At 39.1% G+C, this 23,089-nt stretch overlaps 1 protein-coding gene across 1 annotated transcript in view; it reads left to right on the top strand.

Annotated features, from left to right (window-relative positions):
* FRMPD4 (FERM and PDZ domain containing 4) overlaps positions 1-23,089 on the top strand; it is a 169,960-nt gene that overhangs the window by 83,165 nt on the left and 63,706 nt on the right. The window contains exon 2 of the mRNA XM_053455038.1: positions 6,030-6,146. Within this exon, the coding sequence (XP_053311013.1) occupies positions 6,030-6,146 (117 nt within the window). The remainder of the gene's footprint in view (positions 1-6,029; positions 6,147-23,089) is intronic.

Raw genomic sequence — 23,089 nt, 5'->3', positions numbered from 1 at the left:
CAGAGTGATATCACAAAGCACGGATGAAACACATTGGAATATAAACTGATAGCATAAGGCATCCTATTTCTAGTTAATTCTGCCCATTTTCCCTTCCACTAACAGTCACTCCTTCCATAATCTACCTCCTCTCTAGGCCAGTATACACGGGAAGTTCCAAAGTGAACCAACTAATGAAGATCCAGCCTAATGGTTAGAATAAGTGTAATCAGGACAGCATCGTTATTCAGTTTTCCCGTTACACAAGCAGGTATAATTGTTCTGCGAAACTAAGACATAGAAGAAATAGATTCTCTTTTTAATCATTTGAAAGCTCACATTTCCCTTCCTTATTGATCTATAATTATGTTAGACAATATTATTTCCTTACTGTCCCAGATATTTGTGTATTGGAGCCAAGTTTTATTGTATGACTTGCAGCAAATAATTTGCTTGTGAGATATTTTTATTCCCAATACTCATCTAAAACCTTGGTTTGTAATGAGGAGTACAGTGTGTTCCTGACAAAGGGAGCCAGTTCTACAAATTACACATAAAATACAGAGGCATAAAATACAATAAATTATTATATTACTCTAATTACTATATTATGTGAATACATAAAATATAATCAATATTAGCTAAATACCACATAAATCAAAAGCATTAGGAGACACGTAAAGATTTATGTTAAAAGCGTCTATCACAAAACCCACAATGTGCTCTTTCCTTCCCATAGTGTAATAAAAAGAATATGTTTATAGGTTTTTGTTTTGTTTTTTTTTTAATCATATTTATAATGTCTATTTCATTCTGAGGTTTGACAGACAAGAAACACTAAATATGAGCAAAAGTCCCATCTTTGCTCTAAGCAACATTCAGTTTTCAGCACTGACGACGATACCCTGATCATGCTAGTCTCAGATATGCAGAGATTTTGTTTAGATTGTATGATCCTTCAGTGTTACATACAAGTTTTTTTTGGGGTGAAAATTGTTGCCACTGTATATTTATCAACTTTTGGATGTCCATTGTCACAGATCTCATAGGCCACAGAATATCATGCACTGACAAAGACATATTTATACGGGGTTCACAGGGTGACTTGCCCAGTCAACCCCACAACCTAACTCTTTCTCATGGAGCTCCTCATCTTCGTGCTTTGCATATTTTGTGCATAGGTCTGAAGCATGGTATCATATTCCGGTGCAGCATCTTAGAAGGCATGGGAAGGCCCACAATATGTGACATGGGGCAGTTCAAGTTCAGGAAATGCCAGACTGTTGGCAGCTGTGTTGTACAGAAAATTTGGTGATAAACTTTCAGTGGACCAATGATCGAAGATTAGGATATAGCCACATAAGCTTCCAAGACTTAACAAGGGCCCTTCTTCAGCTTTGCTGTATGATGAAATAATAGTAACGCTTGTTGGAAGTGATTGTGAAAGTAATGGGGTTTTGGATGCAAATCTGGATAGGTAGAAAACCACTGTTGTAAAATGTTTTTGTAAAATTGTATTCCGATGGTAAATTCCTTTTACAAGGAATCAATTAATATTATTTATTGTTTAATATAGCGCCATCATACTCTGTAGAGCTGTAATCAATCTATGCTTTTGCTTAGAATTAACAATAGAACCTACTCTAATTAGAAACAAAGAGTACATGCGTTAACTGCCCTGGAAAAAAAATTATAAAATTATAAGATTATAAAATTGCATTTCTTGAAATGTAATATTAAAGTTATGGCTAATTAAGGCAGCAGTCCCATCTGGAAGCAAACGTTAATGCAAAGCCAACAGTATCCCACATTCTGATACTTAATATTTGAATTTACATAGTTCTGAAAGCTTAATTATTTTTAATCCCCTACTTTCATCTGATCGTATGAAAATGGTCTTTTCACACTGAACAAAGTGAATATATTTGTGTAAATTTGTTAACTTGTCTCATTGTCATTAGAACATTCTTATGTTCCAAAACGTTACAACATTCATGCATGTGAAAACAAGATGAAAAAAAAGGAATTCTGAATAGATGGATATATAGAAACACCACATTTGAAGATGCGTAAGAACCATTTGGCCCATCTATTCTGCCCATTTTTCCTGCGGATAGATAGAATTAAGTATATCTGTCTATCTATATAAATATAGATACTAGCAACCAGAGTAGCATGTTTTTATTTTATTTTTTCTGTAAATTTTGTAGACACTTAAAAACAGAACATTTAAATGGCAAACATTCCCATTAAAAATTCTCTCTGGCTTCTTTAAACCGAAATTCACTGTATCTCTTTATCTTTCTATGCTGTGTGATTAAGTTCCTTCACTATGCTGGCATTAGTGTCTGCGTTTTTTTTTTGTTTTTTTTTATAATGTTCAAGCTTTTTTTAATTATATGTTCAATGCCCTTTGATACCCTCTGAATAGCAGTGATAATTCAGATGTATGCTTTGGTGCCTTGTTATTTAGAATTAAAAAAGTAAAACTTTTTTGGGCAAAAAAAAAAAGGATTGACCTTGCACTGTTCTCTGCATGCTGTATTTCAAACAAATACATGGAAGAGAAAGGCTAGGAGGTTAGAGATTGCTACATTTTTCAAAGCTTTCAAACACAATGCAGTTTTCTGGTTATAGCAGAGTGAACTTCTTAAAAAAAACTACTCTGCCTCGTCTTCTAAGTAAAATTGGACAAGTGATATTTTAGGCCATATCCTTTCTCATTGATCAGTCATCTTATTGGGTAAAAGATAAGTTTACAGGAGTAACAGCACATCTTTAAAAAAAAGCTTTTATTAAGAATACCTGTGAGTGTGAATATATATATATGAGTGATCTGACAGACACCGACCTTGTAGAAAGAAAGCTTGATAGCAGATGAGAACCATTCGGCCCTGTCTTGTCTGCCTAGAGCACCTGGAGCCCCTCCACATCAGGGAGGAGCCTTGGCACGCACCACAGGGACAACCTCTCCCCCAATCGGTGGCATGAGTAGAGGTTGTCCCGGTGGTACACTCCAAGGTTGAGCCCTGATGCAGAAGTGCTCCAGGAGGCTTAGAAAAATACCGATTGATCAGTGGAGAATCTGGAACATTTGTGCAGCAAAATATTTGGAGCTGATAATCATTATTAAAGGGGAAAAGCATGCTAAAAACATAATATATTTGGCATTTGTTACATGTTACAAACCATGAATTGTCTTGGTAAATTAATAATACCACTAATAAAGAAGGGTGTAAGAGAAACTCTAAAATCATTGTTCACATTGCAATTTATCTTAGTTCTATTTTACAAAATCTGTGAATATTTCAGCCAAGACTTTAAAGTACAACAACAAGCTTCAAAAGCAACTCCGTCCTCCTGAACATAAGCCAAAAGACAGAATTTTCAACTCGCAGTAAACCTTGCCATATGCTGCAGCAATGCATCAATATGTAATGACTTCTTAAGAATGAGGTGACCCACTTAAGGACACTGAGCCCTGCTGGTGAAATTGGTCACTCATGCTGCCTTTCCAGGAAGATCCATGAGAAATTGAGGATTTAAGACCTGTTTATTACATACATTTTAAGTGCAAAAATGTGTAAAACAGTTTCAAAAAGGAGAGGAGATGCCAAAAGAGAATAATTCAGCATTCAGACCAGGGATCTCCAAATACATGGGCCACATCTGATGATTTCCCGGTAGGCTGCCTTACCTGGGGTCAGTCTTGAGCCCAGCCATACAAATTGAGGCACAGATCTCTCATTTACTGACATCATATCCGGCACAGCATTGAAGGGCAGACACGCAGAGCAAGGCTGTACCGCAAACCTACAGGCAAGCAGAGACTTGACTGGGGTTAGGAAAGTAAGGTGATTAACACAAAAAATATGGGCCATGCTTGTGGAGGGTATGAAGGGGAAATATTGCTGGGTATAGAGATGGGGGGGGTCAATAATGATAGAGGATGGAATGGTGGTTGAGGGACATGACATATTAATTATGATGTGGGTGTGTGATGATGGTCAGGAGCAATTCCACACACGCCCACAATCTAACACTTTACACATACTTATACACCGCCACTCCAACGTCATACACTTACACACATACAAAGTTTTTCAAATTGTTAGGATGGTTAATAAAAAATGTAATCCTTGAAAACATAATATAAATAACAGAGGTATTACAGAGGTATAGAATTGTAATGTGTTAGTGGTGGAAAGAAATTTGTAAAGATGATATACCATTATTGGTTCAATTATTCACATTGGATTGCAAGTTTTTGAAGCTACTTGCCAAATAAACATCAGGTATAATAGAAAAGACCTTCAAAATCATCTTTATCCAACTTGCTCATTAAAAACAATGGTCATTGAATTTTCCAAAAGAAATACAAGGGAAAATATTTCATAAAGAATGCTTTCATGTTCCGAATGTAAAAAAAATAGCCATACCATTTAACAGAGTGCTGGTCTCCATTTACTAAATACTTCAATTATTTGAAGATTTGATACTTTCTATAAACTGAAATTGAGTTGAATGATTAATGTCTCTTAATCTTTAACAGTATTATATGTTTAATTGATTTAGTCTATATTTGCTGTTTTGTACATTTTTCAGCACTATAGTATGAGCAACAGCTTTACTATAAGCTACCTCAAATATATGCTACAAAATATCACCACAGTAAACTAAGAGAAACCACTTTATTGTAGGTCATGGCTATGACTTTTTCCTCCAGAAACTTACAGCTCTTGAATGCCCTCGCTAAATGCATTTTATATGAATTCTCACTCCTGTGTGATTTATTCCTACAAAAGTAGACCTAAAACAGTCAATTTGAAGGGCCTGCTGAGCAGTCACAATAAGTAAAATGATATATCATCACACTTTGAGTTTGCTTTTATGCATTTTGAAGAATCAATACCAGTGATCTCTAGCAAGAAGGTCTGAGATGGCCCTACACTGTGCGTAGTTCAGTGTGATGACCACCATAAAACCTTTCCACGTGAACTATGCATTGCCAGCTGAGCCATTATTGTAGGAGCAGTTTACTTTAGTTGGCAGTTTATGAGACATAATGATATATTTTTAAAATATGAGCATGAATCCTGAATTTGTTGTATTCATTTGTTATGTCCCTGGTTGTTTTTCATAAGAGGACTATGCCAGTGAACTCTTCGAATAGTATTTTGGCTTCTGTGGACAAAGGTTTAAAATATATCCAACCAACCATATGGTTTCCATATGTTAGGTATCAATGCTTTATAAGCCCCAAAAGTCACAATAGCATGTATAGAAATATAGCAGAATATGTGTTTAGAAAATGCATTTCATATACAAAGCTTAGATTTCTACATGATGTACCCGAGCTACCTAAACATCTATGAAAAGGTCATGATGTCACATAAAAAGAGTTGGTGCAGGCCCACTCCCTAGCCATACCTAAACAAAAGTATCACTCCTGGGCAGGGCCGGCCCTACAATGGAGCCGACTGGGGCAATTGCCCCAGGCGGCACTTTAGAAGGGGCGGCACTTTGCAGCCCCAAGCATTTTTTTTTTGGTTTTTTTGAAGCGGAGGAGAGAGAGAGAGGGGCGCCGAGTGGTTTTCGCTTACCCGCTCGGCGCCCCTCTCTCTCTCTCCTCTGCGGCGAGTCTCCCTGTTCGGTCTCAGTGCCGGCTTGTAACGCAGAGCGCCGGAAGTGACGTGAATTTCCGGCGCTCAGCATTACAAGCCGGCACCGTGGCAGAGCAGGGAGACTCGCCGCAGGACTGTTTAAAGGTAAGGACCGGGGGGGGGGTATAGATAATGGCGTCGGCGAAGTTTAAAATGCCGCCCCCCCCGGCGTCGGCGGGGGGGGTTTCATTTTAAACTTCGCCCCAGGCGGCGTTAAGTCTTCGGCCGGCCCTGCTCCTGGGGCATTTTAAATGCTGGAACGGTTAATTAGTGGACTGCACCCTAGTGTTAAAAACATATAGTGCTAACTCTTTAAGCTATCTTTTCCTTAATGAGCATTCACGTGCTGTGCATCTCTAATGCATGCTCTTAATATATTTTTTACAGTCACAGGGCAAAATCATCAGGGTGGCCTCCACCCACAGGAACCTGGAGTTTGCCTCAGGGACCACCCTATGGATGGGAGATGGCGACAAACAGAGATGGGAGAGATTTCTTCCTCAGGTAACTAATTAATTGAATGAATGTGCATTGTATTGAGTACTCCATGCCCATTACTCAAATAAATGACATTTTTCAGTGATTAATAGTGAGAAATAGTACATGATATCCATACATCTGCCTTAACAGGTCAAGAACAAATCTTTATTTAAGTATGGAAAAAAAAAGAAAATTACCTATTTTTAGTTAAAGGGTATTGTTGCTTATTAAATCATTTTTTCTTTACATTCTAGTGCTGGTCTATTGATAAAACATACTCTGTAACGCCAAACTGTCTCTAAGATACTGTTATTGTACTATCGAAGCAGACAATGTATCAACCCCTTATGGGTCAAATGCATACCTTGGTTTTACTTTTTGTTGATATCCATACCTGGGAATGCTATGGGTTTCATCTAAAGTCTTCAAGTGAATGACTCCTTTCCTGGATTTCTGGGTCACTCTTCACTTTCTCCGGAGCAGGTGGAGCGGTGTTTATGCCCACTTCCTGCCCAATTGTCCTTCCACTCAATTTGAAGCTATCTAGCCCTGACAATCATCCAGCTAAACTCATCCCTCAGATAGTAAACCCCTCATGTGTGTGACTAGCCCATCGCCTTAAAAAGCCAATTCCCCAAAAGAGAGAGATATCTGTGTAGCCTAACCTGGCAAGGTCCCAAATATGTCAATATTACATATTCATGGGATGTCTACATTGTATAACTTGTTTTTGTCCCAAATGGCTTATTTTAGCATCAGGGTACTAAAAGACACAGAAGTATATTTTGGAAATATTTTACACCTCGCGATTATATTTTCTCATGTCATATTCCCACTCTGTTAGATTTAATGGCCCCTATCATATGCTTTGCCGCAGCCTCATGTCAAATCCCCTGGCCCTTTAATACACACATTCCCCATGTAATGTCGTCGGCCAGCTCTCTGATCCCCTGCCCCTGTGAAATCGAATGGCAAATCCCGTACCCTCAGCTATATGCTTTTTCCCTGGGCCTGTGTCATAACCCCAAGTCCATAGTGATATTGACCCACGGCCTCTGTATTATCCCACCATCAGGCCCCGGACTGGCCATCTGGCGACATCACCACATACTCACCTGATCTGCCACTCCAGCATATGCCCAGCCTTATGCTAAATGACCACAAAAAGTAGAGTGCTGCTGCACATATCCAGCTGTTGGCTGCACTGACGTCATCAGCCAGCCACCAGCCTTCAAATCGCCAGTCCGTCCCTGCCCACCAGCCACTGTATTGTCCCCTACAGCCCCTGTATTGTGATCTATTTTCACTTACATTTGCTTACATTATTTTATGCACTAAGATAATGTATACATGCACACAGAAATCTACATTTACATACACATCTATAGACATGTATATAAACAAATATTTAGTCGAGTTCATATGGAAATTTGAATCTATTTATGTACATGATTTCAATTTTTTTCTAATACTTGCTTATCCTATTTTACACACCAACATATTCCATACACACATACACTATAATACCCCCCACGCACACAAACTTCTACACACACTAACACACACTTTCAAACTTACACAAACTAACACAATTACACACCCCTACCTTTGTTGGCTCAGGAAGGGGCAGACGAACAGCCCATGACAGCTCTCTCTGTTCTCTTTGGTCCTCAGATGCTGCCTTAGGTCTGAGCGTCGGGAAATTATCATATCCCGTGCTCACACTCCTAGTAGGATGCCGGGCATGTTGGGGAGGGGTTGGGGGCTGTCACTTGACAGGCTTTCAATCTCGGTTCCAGTGCACCCCAAAGGTGTTCGATGGGGTTGAGATCAGGGCTCTATGTGGGCCAGTCAAGTTCTTCCACACTAAACTCATCCAACCATGTCTTCCCCTGAAGTAATGTTTTTCTACAAGTAACAGTGTGCTTCATATGTGTACTTTGCTCATTATCACACAATAATGCAATACAATTCTAGCGTTTTTCAGACCTTCTCTTTGTGATTCAGAGGTTTTCACTCATGCAGGATATAGGTAGGGTAATCTTCAATTTTAATGGGGCCCTGGGTAATTTTCTGTTGTTGGGCCTTGTACATTTGGACAGACAACACAAAAATGCTGTTATTTTGATGCTCCCTCTAAGTGATCCTAAGCAGACTTTCTGACAATACTTAACAAAGTTATGTTACAGAGATGCATGCATGTATATATAAATATACAGGAGATTTATGTGCGCCTGTATAGCAATTACTTTACTTGCTTTCTGAGACACATAACTTGCTAAACTCATGCTTCCTAAGAAAAAGAAATCTGCACCTCTCTTTCTTCATGAATCCATCTGGGTAGAATCAGACGAAGACAGAAGAACAAGAAGAGGCAAGAAAAGAAGCGGAGCTGAGGAAAACGGCGGCGGAGAAGGTAGTTCATGGTCCTTTGGCACAAGTCTAATAGAGAGAGAGAGTTATAGGGGAAGAAAGGGGTGCATTAAGGTGGGTGCCATGAGAGCACTGCACCCAGGCGGCTGGTGATCAAGGCGCCGAGTAGGGTCGTGTAACTGTGGTAGTAGGGTGGCAGACATAACGAGGCCTGTGTCACCCAGAACTTGTGCAAGGACTCATGAGTAGTATCTTAGCCCTTTTGACAAACTCTAGATGAAGAACTTGATAGAGAGCCGGGGCAATTTGTGACTTGGATGATATTACAGTTTGTCCTTTCCTGAAAGAATGTTAAAGTCCTGGAGAGATTCACTACTTCCTAAAACTCTATTTGTGGAGCACATTTTTGAAAGTAGTTGTGTGGCATGGGCTGTTTATTTCATTTGGGCAGGACTCATTAACAAAATCTTTATCACCTGACCCTAATAATCGCTTTAACTCCTTTACTACCCTAAAGCCTTGTGTTTTTTTCCCTATTTGTACTATAATTTTATTAAACTATAATTGTCATTTTTCCCATTTAGCATTCCAACACAAATTATACATTGTTTTTTTCATAACAAGTAAGGCCTTCTTTTTTTAGAAGACTTCTCCACAAATATGTAACCACATGTGTATGTCTAAAAAGTAAACAATCACAGAAACATGAGAAAAAAAAATGATCATATAGAAAGAAAGTAAGTCACACAGTCAATACTTGTTCTTATGTGGGTCATGCAACATTTAGTGTCTATTCTTTCTAACATCTTTAATTGATTGATTTATGTAGTCTGGAAATAATGTCTCCAGAATGAAACTTAATTTTCTGGGTTATATTATTATCTTTGTCTTCCGGCTTCTAATTCCTCTCAAGGCTACATCCTGCTGCCTGCGCTACTACTTTGCTAGATTGTTTTTCCTATCTTTCATTGACACAGCCACTTTATCAATTTCAACCTTATAATAGCACAAGCAATCCTGTTTCACACTAAGGCAAATATGGCCCAAGCACTGGGGGCACTCTGGGGTGGGCACTCTGGGGTGAGACCAGGCACCACTACAGTGGAAGAGGCAGTGCCATTTAGGGAAATCGGAGATATCCAACTAAGACACAAACCTCAAGTACACTACAAGTAGACCATGAGCAATACTTGTTTTAAAATAGTATGTGTGAAGTGCTAGACCATGATCTATGGAATCTTTAGTAGCTAGATAAATATATGCATGGTATAGTAAATACTATGGTAATTATAAAGTTATTTCTAGCTGAAAAGTCAGAAATGCATTAAAGAGCAATATCAACCCTCTATTAATAGTGCGATTAAGAGTTACAATGTTTTTTTTTAATGCATTATATTATATGGTAGTCCCGTATGTCACAGTAAAGTAAAGTAATGCATTAAATCCATCCATCAATGACTGTTAAGGTTTGTTCAACAAGAGGAAGATATTCATCAGACAGATAGTTCAACAAATGATAATAAAATTTGTTGCAAACATTAGCACCTATGAAATTTTACCTGATGGGAAAGAGAAAGTGCAAATTAAATATGTGCAATGGTTTCACAGTGTGATATTAGATTTATTGTGTTCCAGCAGAATTAGCATAACCAGGATAATCATACCGTTGGGTCTCTCCCAAGTCTCCATTAATCACATCTGATTATTAGGCTCCAAGGCAGTTTTTAAGCTTTAATTTGGGGATTGGCATTTGACTCTGAGTGCCATCAGTAACCACCACTGCTATGACTAGTCCTTGCCCCCTTAACCCTTAGAGTACTAGCTATGTAGGAGCTTGCTACATGTCAAGACTTACTTCCATAACCACAAGGTAGGCCTTAATTGCATGTGATCATAAGAGGTTGTATGACAGATTTGAAGCCTATGATGTGACGCCAGCACCTGGTTGACCTTGGATGAAACCAGAAGAGGTCTATAAAGTGCTTGGCTTCTGACAAATCATTGCCCTTGGTTGGTGTATGCGTTTATGCTTTACTGTATTATGCTTTGAAGGTATCAACTCGGCTTCCCATGTTACTCTGCTATTTGTTCCTGATTCAGTTTGATCCTCCTGATTTCTGATTTCCTGACCTGGCTTGTCTACTATTACAATTTGCCCTGTTCAATCTTCGCTCCTGGGATTCTGTGCTTACAGCTGCAGGGCTGTACTGAAAGGTACACCATTTTGGACCAGCCAAGGGGTATCCCCCTGATAAGTGTTACCCGTAGCAGACTCTCCCCCTAAGTACCACCACTGGGAAGAGTGGTCTGAAGTATCAGTATTGCCACAATTATCCATTAACCATTAACAATTATCCATTAAATTATTAGAATTTTGATTATGTGTTTTATATCGATTGATTTATATGAAGTACTGTAGTTTGTATGAAGAAAAAGGATAGTCTATTTTGTTGCTATGCTTGATAATATTTCAGACAAAATTAGTTCAGATCATAGGGTTCACTGTGTATGCCATCCTTAGCCAGCTTATTTATGTGACTCATAATAATCACTGGACAGAAACAACTGCTTTCGTGCTTCAGGAAATGAATATTATTTGTTCATGATGGAACAGAATAATGACTGGAGTTTAAACATGAGCACGTTAAATCCACAGGACCATGCTGGAAATTATTTCTTTATTTATAAGAGGTTCAGAGAATAACCAGTTTTGTATTTGGGCAGTCTCTGAGAAATATTGCTGTAAATGGTGTTTTATACTTACAGTTAACTCAATAATCATGTTTTCTGGGTAGAATGGTAAATACAACCAATTCTAAAATTGTTTACAGCCAGTGCGGGTATGGCACCCAGTATAATGAAAGTTGCCTTTCACAATTACCATTTTTAATGGCTTTGGCAGTCAACCACACAGCTAACACTATCATGAAATTAAATTATTAGAACCATCTATATGTCTCCCAACTGCCTCCCCTTTGTGCAGGGCAGTGCCAATTTTCCTACTCTATGGATGGTTTCTCCTATAGAGAAGTAGAAGTAGCATAAGTTTCTCTTTTTTAAATGTATTAGTGGCCAGTGGAAGTTTATGATTAATAAAAGAGTTTTAGAGATAAAGGTTTTTTTTCCCTGTGAGATCATAGGTGAACTCCCATCAGATGATGAATCTCACCATATTATATATGCATTATGTTTTGGCAACCATAACTCTTCTTGTGTAGTTGGGAACGTAAGGACATGATAGGTTTTAGCAAATTCATTACAATGAATAAGCCCCAATAATTCGAGCAAAACAAATGCATTTTTGAGGAAGTCTTCTATAGACTACTATTCCTTTACGTTTTCTTAAACACCTCAGTTTAATGCGTGGAAAATGTTCCAACTGTAAAACACACCATTGCATTTGCATGCAAGTACAGGCTAAGTGTGCTTAATGAAGTAGCAAATAAGTAACTAAAGAAGATATGAAATAGTTCCTTTACATTTTTGGTAAGCGCCAGATACGACCCAAAGTAAACATCATGGTACGTATTTAATTTTTACTTCTTTTTTAACTCTTTAATTGTTGAATAATATAATGCTTTTAATGCTACAAATTCCAACAAATTTCAAAAATCATACCTGGGAAATCTCCAGGTAAGACTACCTCGGTGAGTGGCATCCTATGGAGGCAGGCAGACAGCCTTAAGTGGGCGCGAGTAAGAGGAGTTGTGAGTAAGAGTGGGCATGGCCAAACACCGCTCCATTGCCCGTTGAAGGATGAAAGTGACCTGGAGACTCAGATTTGGACATAATTTATACGAATGGGAAGAAAATACCTAAAATATTATAATTATATAAAGTACAAATACCTTGGACATAATTAATACATTTTCTTAAAAAGGCTCATGCCTGTCTTTAAAACGTTTTTGCTTTCTAGCAACTAAGTAATCTAAATTATCATGGACTCTTTTTTAAGGTGTGGCACACATCCAGTATATGATATCTCTATGCGTCCAGCTTTAATTCTTGCTATACAGTATACATCCACCTTTCAAGTTTAGTCTCGTGAAATGTGTTATTAGTCAGGAAATGTTTCTAATGCTTGTATTTTATCTGGCTTTGCATGGTAGAAACTAACCTAGTGGCATTTCTATAACAAAAAAACAAAGCATTTTAGCTACAATGGGGCTCGACCTTTATCACAGTCAATTGCTGAGCACACTTCAACCTCCACTATGCTTAGTCTTTATAAATCATAATGGGAGTTGTAACTCTAAAAAGGCAAGAGGAGAAGTAAAAACGTGAACACCTTTGTATCAGACTTTTTTGTATCAGACTTTTGTCTGGGTTATTCAGGGTTCTCCATTGAGCGTTCCATGGACTCTTTGTGCCTAGAGTTTCTGAACCAAGGATAAGCTGTCAACGTCCACATTATGAGACATCTCTCTTATAACAGAATGCTTTAAATGTATAGTGGCACATTAATTAGCTCTATTGTTACATAGTTACATAGTTATATAGGCTGAAAAAAGACATGCGTCCATCAAGTTCAGCCTTTCCTATATCGGTTAATTTGTTGCTGTTGATTTACCTGTTGAGAAGGGCAATAATATTGTCTTATTTACAGATGATAGGGAAAAAAGGTGGTTGATTTGTATATTATAAGACTAGATCTAAAATATTATGAAATTAGTACAGTTAAAAGCTACATTTTATAAAGACACAGCTAATTTCTTCTTATGCTGACATTCTGTGGATGACATCCATTAATTCTATCTCAGATTTAATGCATTAGCCATCTGATCACCGTGGTTGACATTTTACTTACTACTTGACATGCACTGTAAGATGACATATTTTCTTTTAATCGTAAGAACAAAACTATTATGCAAATATCAGACCTATTTTCCGGTAAATCAAACTGTCCTACAAACTTCAAATGTTTGTGTTCAACAGTATTCCAGTTAAATGTATATATAATGTTCAGCAACAAAGAAAGCCACAGAGTATGTGTGTATGTATAATATACATATTATATATAATATACATATTATATATATATAATATACATATTATATATATATATATATTATATATATTAACTAAATTTGATGACTAAGTGCACTTTACTAATACATTATTTTTAACATTTTTTTTTATTATTTTGTTTGATTGGTATGCAAATCTTGTGGTACTTTTTGTTCTGCATAATAGCATCAGTAAAGAGATTAATTAGCCTGCTCAAGCGTTTGTAACTCTGTTTTCATTACTTCAGGGCTTCAAAACAGGCACGCGCCTAATTCTACCTTCTAATTACTGTGCCACATTAACATGTGTTGCTAATTTCAACGAGTGTTAAAGAGGCATCCTTTAAGAATATTTAATAAATTGTGACAGTGTAAACCCCAGGGAGATGCTTAGTGTGGCATTTGGGTACAGGTGCTATCCAGATCGTAAATATGGGTCCCTGGGGTGGAGCAATTGGAGAGCAGGGTGGGCCAATGCTCCATTTCCCCATTTTGTGGAAATTCCATGCCGGGTTTTCCAGGAGGCAAGAAGTCCACAGGATCCGGTCCGGGATTCCTATGGGGCCGGCATCAGGCACAGGTGCTGGACATTAAAAACCCCTGGAGCCTGATACTCAGAGAGACTGTTGGGGGAAGAGGAAGTTCCCTGCGCTCCCAGGGCAAGGAGAGGCGCTGAACAAGATCATCCCTGAGCCAAGTGAGGCAATACCTGCCTGTACATTTTGTGTGCTGTCTGGGGGAGGTTTTCCAGAGCCTGGCTGGGTCTGGTTGGGAGGTTGAGATAGTGGGTGATTAGGCTGGTCAGTGTGGACCAGCATAGTTCAGTTAGAGAGGGCTCCAATGGGGAGCTAGGTTTTGTTTTTATGATTTGGTTTTTGGGTGTGAGCGATTAAAAATAAAGCCCTGTTTTGTTACAAACTGGTGTTCCTGACTCTGATTGCCCTAGAGGACTGTGCTTAAGACCCCTAAAAGTGACATGTATGGCACTCCTGCTATAGGGTTTGTCACAAAATAATAAATTACCAAATGATGCAGCACCTATGCCATGAGATAATTTCATAGATTTATTACTGAATTATCCCAATATGGCCATTCCTGCAGGAAAATACTTTAGAATGCGTACCTTGGAGAAATGAAATGCTTGCAGTCACTGCAACTCACATACTGCTCTCAAGACGTAGACTATTGTTAGATATTCTTGAGAAAAGATCGCTTGATAATAGATTGGTTGAAAAAATAAAGAAAGAGAATTTCCTCTCTGATTTCATCCCCCCCTCACGCATCACACATTAAAGGCTTTTTACAAATCTCTGATACCCTTCATCATGCAGGATGTGCACATTTTAATAGCTCTTTATGAATTTATTGTTATGAATTAATATTCCTGTAGATATATGGTTTTTATTATAATGTGTGGCTCAAAATCCTTTTTCAGTTGAATAAAAATCGCAGTTCATATCATCACAGAGAGGGTAAAATACTTTGTGGCTCTGACAATGGAGACAAAAAACATTGTCACTATGTAAAAATTTAGGAGACGAGCAAAACTATTCTTGAAGTCGTTTTTATCCTTCCAGTTCATGCAATTAAGTAGGTAATTTATTCGCAGTCAGATAAGGAAAAAAAAGTGACTGACGGCAAAAAAGCTTTTTTTTTTTAGGGACTGCGTACAATATGTAAAGGTAAAGGGAAGTGTATAGGGAGCTGAATCCCAGGTGGGGAAACAGAAGCCTTGTTTTAAAGGAATAGGAATAGGAATCCATGATACAAATCACAGTTTGGTTTACTGTGCAGTCTTTCAAAGTTCTTGTCATTAACGCTTCACCGACATTAAATTAGTTCACAAGTTTAATATAATTTTAGGTATTTCAGTGGGTTAGGTTACATTTGACTTGTGACAGTTCCGATTTTTGGGGACATACGTCTATCCCCTTTCAAACTATAACCAAAATATTCCCTAAAAGATAGGGAAGGGCATTTTGCAGCATATATTACATTGTAAAGAGACTGTAATAAAGATATATACATCTTTACATGTTGGCTTTTCTGTGATCCTGAATAGTGGAGTGCTGTACTGTTGTGAGCTTATGTGTAAATAGGCTGTTGATTGTGAGAAAGTCTTCTGTGCTCCCTGCATTCACCTTTTTGCTAGAGTAAATCTTATGACAGACCCTCTACCGGATTGGATCTCTAGACGGACCCCTAGTTTGCCTACATAAGAGGGCCTTTCCAGGAAGCAATCCTTGTATTCTGATAGGTCATGTAGATATGTGCTGTTGAGTTCACATTGTGAGAAGCGAGGACCCAACAGTGCATATGCACACTGCTTGTGCCTGTACTGACGGAAAGAGAAAGCAGGCAGGTGAATAGTTAAGTAATACTGTTTTTTTCCCTAAAAGTTAGGTTTTTTTCTTAAGGGTAAAAAATAAAGTTTAATCTCACTTTTATTTATCTCCTTCCATGTAATCTTATGAAAAACCTTCTAGTAAAACTGTCAGATATAGGTAGACTACCTGATGTTTTGTTTAATCAATAGACTGTAATCAAATAATAATAATATACATTTTTATTACATGTTTGCGAGATAATCTTTGTATGCCTTTAATCTGTTTTTGTTTTCAATGTTACTCCCTTTTGTATATTTTTTATGCATGTCTGTCTGCCAGCAGTCATATAATTTCAGGGGTATTGCTTTTTAGCAAAATCTGAAACATTTCTCAGTGGATAATGGCTAATCTTATAATAATTGTTTATACAAGACCGATGATGTGTTTAAGTGTTAGAAAAAGGGTGGGCTAGTTAAGTAGAGATTGAGAGCTTTTCAAGTGATTATTTCTTGGCTTTGAGTAAGATTATTATAAATGTCTGTATTCTACAGTATTCTACAGTAATTCTACAGTATCGTACTACAAACATTATGTGTGAAATTTGCCAGACAAGCATGTATCTAAATGGGAACATGGATTAGATTCATTAACAGTATATTTTTGACTAATTCAGAATTTTTGCCTTAATTCAGAATTGGAATAAATATAATTTATAAACATATGACAGGAAATCATTCAGATCATCAATATGTTCCTGCTATAAGAATGCCAACATTTTTTGGTAAAAAAAACCTTAGTTTAACCTTAGTTTCACATTCCATATTATCCCCGGTCTTCATATACCTTTGTACAATATGTTATCAATCTGAAAAAGCTATAGTTTGTTTTATGATGTATATGAGAGCTGTTATCCTATTTCTGCCTTGCACTAAGATATTTGTGATAATAGTGTAAAGAGAAACTAAACATTCTAAAGACCAATGATAGGCACATACATAGTTCATGGTGAACATTTTTTAAGTTAGCAGACAATGAAAGACACTATAATTTTTCTCTTTAGTTAAACCATTGCTAAATGTTTACCTAGGTTAAAATGGGTTGGAATTGACATACCTGGGAACTTCTGGGCTCCAGCTACCCAGATATTAGCCTCGCGGGACGCGGCTAGGACTGCCCACTCACCGCACAAAGAACGGTCACGCTGTCAGGGGCGGTACCAGTGACGTCGGAGGAGTTCCTGCTGACATCGTAGGAAACACCCTTAGAAACGCTTGCCCACACTGAAACCCTTAAATGCGAAGGGAATGACCTGTACCCCGACTGGGCACACCAGCCAGATGTTGCTCCCTTCTGCCCATAGTCACCAGGAATACAAGACTTGGATCATCATGCTGAGATAACACAGACGACAGCAGGAAATACAGCCTCTCAGGCTTACCCCAATAACAAGACAGAACTCGTATTGAGGTAAAACAGGAAACACAGGAGGTATTTAAACAGTACAAGGGGGTAATGTACATACAATAGACACAACAAACCACACAAAGTTCTTCATCAGGTCCTCCTTTGCACACCGCTCAGTATTTGCACTCAGCCCAGTATGGGGGCGCTATTGTAGTCTGCGAGGAGGATGTGTTTCCTGACTTCTGGCTGAAACCTGCTGGATATCAGATCCAGGTGCAAATACTGGCCATAGAGGTCACTGTCCTGCAAGTCCTGACCCGATGGAGCGTAACACCACACATAAACCCCCTCCCAAAATGCTCTGTCCTGTTGCCAGTGCTTCAGCTGGGGTTAAGGGATCTGTTCAGTCGGCCTACTGCTGGGAGGGAGGACAATTTCCTTAGCTCCCTGAATTGGGATCTGCCTCTGGGCAGTGAGGACAGGTTCCTCCGCTTCCAGAACTGTGAGCTGCCGCTGGGGAGACTGGCTGGCTGCACCATCTCCTGGGTACTCATTCAACTGCTGGGGAATGATGCTGCCTGCATCCCCTCCCTGGTTCTCCCACTGCCGCTGGGGAGATAGGCCGACTGTGCCATCTTCCGGGCCCTCTGACAGCCGCCATGGAGTGATGCCACCTGTATCCCCTCCCTGGTGGGGTGGTACCAGTGGAGACCGCAGTCCCATCCACTACCACAGTCTCTGGAATAGGCTGTTTTTTGAGATCAAACAGTCCCTGTGCACGCCATTCATATACTGTAATCACAGAGCTGATCGACCTCTGCAATCACTGCAAGGATCACATCCACCAGAGGGTTGGTCCCGTACCAGGACAAGCGCCGTTGAGCCTAGCGATATGCTGCCAATGGGCCCAGCAGCTCTGCATAGCTTACTCCCATTCTCTTTCCTGGAGATAGATCCCAGTGGTGCGTTTAGAATGTCCCTTGGACACGGAAAGCAATCCCGCCACTGCCACCAACGTTTGGCGGAAGTACCCAGTTGGGGTACAGGGCGTCCCATCACACCTTACTTGCCCTTACACTTGCCCTGACATACATACTTTGATTCAAAACACAAGCATAGCCTCTCTCCCTGTCTCCCTCTCCTTCCCCTTTCTCATTATCTCTTCCTTTTTTCCCTCCCTCTCCCCTTTCCCCTACCCTAGCAGTCCCGTGGTGGGCGCACAGGGTCTGTTCTTACAGACCTCTGATTCAGGGCGTCCTCTTGGTGCTCGATGGCTGTTCATATTGAGCACCAATATATGATATTCTACATGCTCTACACCGAAGCCATACTCCTCGCTAGGGAGCCCTGAAACAACCATCATATCATGGTGGCTTTATAACAACTTGTGAAATTCATCAAAAGCAGCTTGTAGTGTTCTATAGATAGAAGTAAACTATAGATAAAGAATATATTATCAGCTTGTTGATTCAGAACCAACCATTGTAATGTACAAGTAGAACATTCTGCAAACTAATCTACATGTCTAGTCTATATAGTAGACCAATATTTCAAAGTATGTTGGTAATAGTAATTTATTTTATGTGCATGGTGTTAGAGAGTGTTTGTATGTGATTTAGTTACACGGGGTGGGGAGAGGGCAAAGAAATACTGCACTTAGACGCCCTGGTGGGAGGTTTACATATAGTTGTACTAAAATTGTACAATTGTGCAAATAAATAATATGAAAGACTGTGCCGTATATGCAAAAAGACTGATCTCAGAGTCTTAAGAACATCGTGAATACCCCCATCTATATAAACACAAATAACACAGTGAAAAGAAGGAAAAAACTATATATATAAAAATTATTATTAAAAATGTACTTTTATTAATTTAAGTTAAAAAGCTTAAATAATTAGTAATAAATCCCCCAATCTAACAAATATCAAAAAACTTATTATACCATATAAAACATAAGAAAAAACACACTTCACATCCCACACAGTACTCCTATAGTTAATACACATTTCACTTCCAATATGGTACTCCTAAGATTAATATCCCAATGTCATTATTAATGAAATGAGGATTGAAATCACTCAATATATAATATTTGCCCCAAGTATAGCAATGTCTGTCCCTATACCGGACGTCAGCCTGCACATTCGTGCCTGGTTGTGAACAGGATTGTAAACTGGAATGCTTTGTGACCCGATTGTTCCTAAGTATTAACTACCAAATAGGAAACCTCTGTGGACTCACCCGGCGTGTGTTTTTCGCCAAAATGGCTTTGCCAGGGGCTAACCTCCTTTCACAAATAAACTCTAATTTAGGTGGCAGATTTCCAGTGGATTTCCACTGTTTACCCCCCCCCCCCACACACACACACCTAATCATAAACCCAACTTTTTAAAATGAATTCTTCAGTTTACACACAACAGAATTATAGTGATATTTTATTGACATTTTTATTGCATCTGTTTCTCAAGAGTAAATAATTATACATATTTCAGAAAAAACAAAAACGTTTAATCTGTATTTTAGGGAGACTTACATGACAACTCTGTGCATAGTTCACAGACTGCAGCACAAGGCATGAGAGGCAGCATTGTATCACCACGGTGGGCAATGCATGCTGATCTCATTCATCGACACATCATATGATCATCGTTAATACTGTAGCTTTCCATATATATTCATTTGCTGTAGACAAAAGCGAGGGCTCTTAGTTACGTGGCATTGGAGTTCAAGGAAAATTAGTCGCTTGGACGATAAAAAAAGCTATAGTTAAAACATATGATTTCCCTGTCATTGGTAGAAAGGGGGTGTGAACTCATTCTGCGCTGTAGCTTAATGCTGGATATCCTTATGGTGACATAAATTGCTATTGTGGTAGAATGCTCAGAAAAGATTGCCAAACAGCTTTTGGGAAGCTGTGCTTTTTTCTCTTACAATAACAAGGTAAGCGGAAATTGTTCTACCTGAGTTTGCTTTAAATGCAGTCATTATTTAGTTCTTTGTTTAGGTGCATTAAAATATTGTGTGTTTTGCATTTTAGGGAAAAAAAGCTAATTGTTGTAATTTCAGTGGTAATTATCACAGTTGATTTGAAGAACACAGCTTTATCGAGACATTAAATGGATGAAAGACCCAAGCATGCTGTGAGGTGCTTGACTGGAATATTTTGCTTGTATTAATTACTTAACTCGTGATTAACTAAAACGTGTTTGAATAGAAATGCCACATATAATACATTTTTTCATGCTTGGAACTTGCAATTTATTTTCCTAGTACATATGTTTCCCATAGAACCTTTTCTGATTAGCTTTTAGGATATTTATATCCTATATATAAATACATACATGAAATAAAAAGAAGGCATCCCTACATAGGGTGTACAAATTAATGATTTAATATAGTTCAGGGTTGGGTGGATAATTATAGCAGATTCTTTGTTTTATTTTCTACAAGACAATATCTCCATGCCCCCTTCATTCATCTTTCACTGTGGGTCCAAACATCGAATATCCCTATTATTCCAACATTAATAAACTCATTAAAAAAGCTACAGCTCCTGTTGGAGGCCAATTTACTACTCATAATATCAATCAGTGTGAACAGATAAGCAATAACCACACGTTTCAGAGCAATGGTTTTAAAGCTGTGTTTCCTAGAACACATTAAAGTGTTCTATATTATAGTTCAAGAAGCTTGAAAAAGAGCTACGGATCCTAAAAAAATGCATTACATTACAGTCTTTACTATAGGTTTAGGCTTAAAGTGATTATTAAATATGTATTCTAATTCTCACAATTATTAATATTAATATATTGTTAGAGGTTGAAAGTAGTATGGGATTGGCCCTTGGTATCTGATGTATTTTAAAATGTTTACCCTTAAGTTTATTTGCAGGGCATAGCATGCATTAATAGTCACAGAATGTAAACAAAGTTTAGTAGAGTAAGCATTGTAATTTTACTTCCACTGACACTGACACAGGTAAAATGTTGCACCTCAAAGTTAAATCAAACTCGCTTTTGAAAAATTGACATTTTCCTTTGATCTGAAAAATGCATCTCTTTATAGCCTGAATATATTTTATTCAAAGCATGAGCAAATAGATGAGTAATCTCTATTTCTAAAAAGTACCTTTAATTGAGTTGAAGTTTAAATTTGAGCTTCATTCTTGGTGGAAAATCATCTATAGGCAGCAGGCATGTCTTCCCCTCTCCCTCCCCAATACCCCCTTACCTGATCACCATTGCATACCTTTGTTGGCTCATGAGAGCAGTTTCCTGGTGGGAGGCAAATATTAGTAACCCATTAATAGGAAAAATGATATGACCATGTTAGTAGTAGCTAATATACTATCATGAACCTGCGCAATATGAGAACAATTATCATGTTGTTCAGCTAGTAAAGGGTGACTGTGTGTTATGGGAGCTGCAGTTAGTACATATATACAAGTATATACATATTGCCTTAAGTGCCAGCTGTTCTGCCATACAGTTGATTAGCACATACCAAGTCCATTCTAGTAGGCATTTTGCAATGTGTCAGGGTTAATACTTTCTTTTTGCATTGCCTGTAGGCGATCTTATAATCTGCTTTATAAGTGACAGTCACATTTATGCTAGCAGGCTCCAATTCACATAACTGAAAACTGACTGTTCATGACCTGCAGCTGATCCACTGCCTTTTTGATGGCTGTCAGTCTGCTCAGCCTTCCTTCAAATGCAGAGACACTCACCCAGCCTCTCCGTCTGACAGCTGACACATCTGCACCTACATCTGGTATCTTTTATAAGCGTAGATTGTACAATATAATGTTTACCATTGTCCTATTCTGCTTTGAAATAAGACTGCTGAAATGAAGATCCGGAAAATCCTATCGTACAGTGGTGTAGAATGATGGCATCAATAAATATTATTAATTGGTTAAGACGATACCTAATTACTTGAATATATGTAGCGATTTAATGTCTGGGGAGGACCACTCTGCCCTCCCCAGATATGCTGCCACTCTGCCCCCCCCCAGATATGCTGCCACTCTGCCCCCCCGAGATATGTTGCCACTCTATCCCCCCCCTGAGATATGCACTCTGCCCCCGAGATGTGCCCCCCCGAGATATACTGCCACTCTATCCCCCCCTGAGATATGCTGCCACTCTGCCCCCAAGAGGCCCCCCCTAGACTTACCGGTGCAGACTCCCCGGGGTCTTGCAGGGCCGGCGGGGGACAGCTACGCAGTACGCGTATTCAACTTCCGGTGCTGGCACTTCCGCCGTGGGAAGTGCCGGTAAGGAAGATTGTTAGCGTACATCGTGTGGACGTTCACCAGCTGCGGCGATGCGAGTGTTAAAAACCTCTCGCTGCCGGCACGTCTACACGATGTGCTTTAACAATCTCCCTTGCCGGGACTCCCCCCGTGGGAATTCTGGGCAAGGGAGATTGTTAAAGCACATCGAGCAGACGTGCCGGCAGCGGAGGCTGTTTACGCTCATCGCCTCTGCTGGCGAACGTCTGCGCGATGCGCTTAGACAACCTCCCGTGCCGGCACCCTCCCCCCGTGGAAAGTGCAGGCAGGGGAGGCTGTCTGAGCGCATCAGAGAGTAGGATGCAGGTCCCCTGCACCGCTGTGGGGGATCTGTATCCTAACCCTGCTGCCTGCCCGGCGCTCGGAACTGCATGTCCTGGGCGTCGGGCGCTAGACCCGAATATAGGCCACACCCCCACTTTAAAGACTTAAAGTGGGGGGGGGAAGCGCGGCCTATATTTGAGCCAATACGGTATATATTCCCAATAATGGAATCCTTTATTAGTACAAAACAAGATAAAGCCTGCCAATGTTAATGATGCTTATTTAGTGTGCTAA

The sequence above is a fragment of the Spea bombifrons genome, chromosome 2 (genome assembly GCF_027358695.1).
Source record: "Spea bombifrons isolate aSpeBom1 chromosome 2, aSpeBom1.2.pri, whole genome shotgun sequence".
NCBI classification, from domain to species: domain Eukaryota; kingdom Metazoa; phylum Chordata; class Amphibia; order Anura; family Pelobatidae; genus Spea; species Spea bombifrons.
Note: the sequence above shows the minus strand (reverse complement) of the source record. Positions and strands in the feature narration are given on the sequence as shown.